Source organism: Juglans regia, chromosome 2, assembly GCF_001411555.2.
Source record: "Juglans regia cultivar Chandler chromosome 2, Walnut 2.0, whole genome shotgun sequence".
Lineage (NCBI taxonomy): Eukaryota > Viridiplantae > Streptophyta > Magnoliopsida > Fagales > Juglandaceae > Juglans > Juglans regia.
Window position 1 is genome coordinate 23,933,351 of NC_049902.1, and position 4,355 is coordinate 23,937,705.

General features: G+C 38.6%; 1 protein-coding gene across 1 annotated transcript; it reads right to left on the reverse strand.

Moving 5' to 3' along the window:
- Positions 1-806: 806 nt before the first annotated feature.
- LOC108999726 lies at positions 807-1,409 on the reverse strand. Its single transcript, XM_018976632.1, has one exon. It carries the CDS (start codon positions 1,407-1,409, stop codon positions 807-809), a length of 603 nt encoding a protein of 200 aa, XP_018832177.1.
- Between the last annotated feature and the right edge of the window lie 2,946 nt (positions 1,410-4,355).

Consider the following 4,355-nt stretch of genomic DNA (forward strand, 5'->3'; position numbering starts at 1 on the left):
ATCAGATTGATATTGAAAGAAGGAACAAACAGTGCATTTTGGAGGGTTATATCAGGAGAAAGTTTAACATTTACAGAGAAAATGATGGGAACAGATTGTCCATTCGGTAAATGGACTTTAGAAGGTTTGCTAAGTAAGTTTTTGGAATCAAAAAGATGGGGAGAACAGATCATATGATCTGTTGCTCCTGTGTCAAGAATCCAAGTATATGAATTCTTTGAAAGAGAAACATTATTAGCTGAAGAAGAAGATATACCTGAAGTGGAGACAACATTAGCCGTGGAATTAGTATTAATATTGGAATTGGATGGGCTATTTGCTAGGGTAAGCAGATTTTTTATTTGCTCTTGAGAAAATATCATATTGGAAATACTTGAATTTTGTTCTAATGAAGATACATTGTTTGCAATGGGTTGTACATATGATGAATTTCCATATTGCACATTGAGAGATCTTTTCCCTTTAGGACCTTTCCATCCAGGAGGATATCCAATGAGTTGAAAACATTTGTCTGCAAGATGGCCAGAATAGCCACAATGAGAACAGACCAAATCTGTTTTCCCTTTTTGCTTCGTGTATCTAGCACCAGCAAATGATTGTCTTTGAGTTTGAGTAGCAAACATGGCATGATAATCCAAGGAAATTCCAACACTGTTAGACAGAGACATTTGACTTTCTTCTTGTAGTAATAAAGAAAATACTTTGCTCATTGATGGTAGAGGGGATTGAAGGAGTAATTGACTTCTGATGGCTGAGTATGAATAATGTAATCCAACCAAGAATTTTATCACATAATCAAACTGTTGTCAATCTGTGAGATTCTTGAGAATATTGCATGTGCACCTACCAAGATTTCCACATTTACAACTTGGAATAGGTCGATAACTGATATATTCATCCCACAAGGCTTTAAACTCACTGAAATACTCATTAACATTTTTAGAACCTTGAGAAATGGAACTGAGAGATTTTTCCAGAGAGAAAACTCTCGAACCATCACTTCTAAGATATCTTGTCTTTAGTTCCTCCCAAATGTCCAAAGCAGTTGTAAAATAAAGAAGGCTGCCATGAATTTCTTTGGAAATTGAGTTCATTAACCATGAGAGCACTAGATTATTTGCTCTTAGCCAAGCAATTCGAAGTCTAGAATCAGTATCAATTCTAGGTTGAAGTAGAGTTTCATCAATAAAGGAGATTTTATTCTTGACAGTGAGTGCAATTGCAATCGATCGACTCCATGCAATATAGTTCTCACCTGTAAAGATTTCAGACACGAGAAGTGCTCCTGGATTGTCAGAAGGATGAAGATAGTACTGGCTCAAGGAATCATCACAAGGATTCGACATAGGAGGATTAGCCATAGAAGCTCTCTCAGAAGAATTTTCAGAAGGTGTTTCAGAGTTTGCCATAGAAGCAAGAAACTAGAGAAAAAGAAATCAAGAAGCAAGAAGAATGAAAGATTTCAGCGGAAGACTTTTCTTTACTCTTCTGATACCATGTAAAATTCTGTAACGTGTAAAACATGAAAAACTGAGGACTACATGAAAACTTGTATATTCTCATTACTTTCGTGATCTTAAAAGACTGTACAAAGGGTCTATTTATACACTTCATTTACCCAAGCATAACTATAACAGACTTAACCAACTTAACTGTTTATTTACAATTTTCAGATGAAGCTTTCTGCTTAGCTTCTAGAGATTTTAGTTCTAATTTTTCTATGTGATTTTCTATATTCCAACAGTTGGTAGGGTCGAAGGTGCCCTCCATTTTGAAAGTGAGGGTTTATTTTTTATTTTTTATTTTTATTTTGGCATTGATAGATGGACCAATATTGGCGGCTAGTAGTTGGACCATTTTTAGAAGTTTTACTGCACAGTTTTGATATTTTCAACCTTTGTTTAATATTGGGTCTACTTTGAATTTTCTATCTTGTAAATATGAATTCTCTTTCATTATTATGCTTGTAGTTGTCGAGTTAACTTTCTTATGGCCCCTTTGTTGGCTATTAGAAAAGCTGATCGGTGAGCATGTTGAGGGGATTTGGATCATTTAATCGCAGGGAGCGGTGGTGGTTTCTTAACTTTTTGGACTAACTAGTATTAGAATTTTCTGATAAAGAATTTTGTGCCATTCGGAACAAAATAGCCTAAATTATACGATCTATATTTATTTGAATTAAAGAAGATATTAAGGTAAAAGATCATAAAGAATTCTGCCGTCCTCCAAACCTCAAGCCACGCACTCCCAACCTTTGTTTAACATTTTGTCAAGTCACGAACCCGATTCGACTGACCCAACAAATAAACTTTTTGCTTTTCCTTCCTTCTCTTTACTTCTTCTCGTTTATTCTTTTCTTTTTTACCTTGAACATCATAGCCTATTGAAGCACTAGATCAGCCTGCTGCCATCAGTCCAACAGAAGGCACCCATGAGCACAAGGAGTCCATGGATCGCCTAACAAACTCCAACATAGCTGTCAAGAGCAAAACAACCATGCCATCTGTCCCACTCTAGAAGATTCTCTTGTAACTGACTAAATGATTGTACACCGTATGATCAATTTATGATCAGATCATTTGTCTTGTTATAAGTGTATAAATATGGACTGTGGCTGTAATAAATAGTGTGAAAGTTTTAGAAAGAATGGAATGGAATACTCTGCCTTCTAAGGCATTTTCTCGAATGGCTTATGTGCTATTTCCTTATCTTCTTCCTTGATTTTTATATGGTATCTAGAGCCATCCACGGACTAACGTCTTTTTAGTTTTTACAACAATGACCACTCCAGAAAACACCACTGCTATTCCTGCCTCCTCCCCGCCACCTTCTATCGGTCTCACTATCATTCATTCCTCCACTAATTGCATCAATATAAAACTCACGCATGAAAACTACTTACTCTAGAAGGCACAAATAGTGCCGTTCCTCAAAGGTCATCATCTATTCGGTTTCGTTGATGGTTCTCATTCTCCACCTCCCTCTGTGGTCAACAACCTATCAAATCCGGATCATCATACCTGGGTCTTGCAAGATCAATTGATAATTTCCACCATCAATGCTTCTCTCTCAGATAGTATTCTTGCACAGGTCTTAAACTGTAATACCTCGCACGAGGTCTGGCACACTCTTGAGACTATGCTCTCTGCACAGTCCTCTGCACACATTATGCAGACAAAATTTCAATTAGCTACACTTAAGAAGGGGTCTGATTCCATTACAACTTATTTTAAAAAAGCTATGGCTCTTGCATCCACCTTGGGTGCTGTGGGTCATCCTCTTCCTAGCTCTGACTTTGTTACTTACTTGCTAGCTGGTCTTGGCAGTGACTTTGAATCCTTAGTCACTTCCCTCACCACGTGTTCGGAACCTTTATCTACCCCTCAAGTGTTTAGCTATCTATTGAATCATGAGTCTCGCATCACACATCAAACTAATTCTCTTCTTTTAGGCACCTCCATTGCAGCAAACTCCACTGTTCGGAACACAAATTCCAGTTCCTCTGGAGGTCGTGGTAGGGGTAATTTCTTTCGAGGCAGGGGACGTGGACGTGGTTATCGTGGTGGACGTCCTCCTCAATTCATGAATAGAGCCCCTAATGGATCTGTGTGTCAAGTTTGTCAAAGGCCTGGACACTCAGCGCTAAACTGCTACCACCAATTTAATCACTCTTTTAAGGCCTCTCCTCCACAATCCATTGCTGCTAATTTTAGCTCAGCACCATCCATGGCCTCATCCTTCGATATTTGGTTCCCTGATACTGCAGCGATGAATCATTTTACATCAGATTTTGCTAACCTCAACTTGGATGCTGCATCGTACAATGGTTCCGATCAAGTCAGCCTCGGTGATGGCAGTTCTCTACCCATCCAAAACACTGGTTTCACCTGTCTAGCTTCTTCATCTGGTAATTTCTTACTTCATAAGCTTCTTCATGTGCCTTTGATTATTAAAAATCTACTTTCAGTTCGTCAATTCTGTCTTGATAACTCTGTATTTTTTGAATTTCACTCTGATTTTTTTCTTGTGAAGGATTTGCGCACCCAGGCTCCGCTTCTCCAGGGCCATGTTAGGAATGGCTTTTATGAACTCCCAACTGGTGTATCCCCTTCATCCCTCTCTGTTTCTCCACAGGCCATGCACGGGGAAAGAACTACTTCATTCAACTGGCATGATCGTTTGGGCCATCCAAGCTCACGCATCACCAATTTTACTATTAAGCATTTTAATCTTGCAGTCAGTAGCTCTAGATCGTCAACTATATGTTCGGCCTGTCCCTTAGCTAAATCCCACTCTCTTCCTCATCCGCCCACTCCTACTCGATCACCTAGGCCATTTTATCTTCTGTTTTTAGA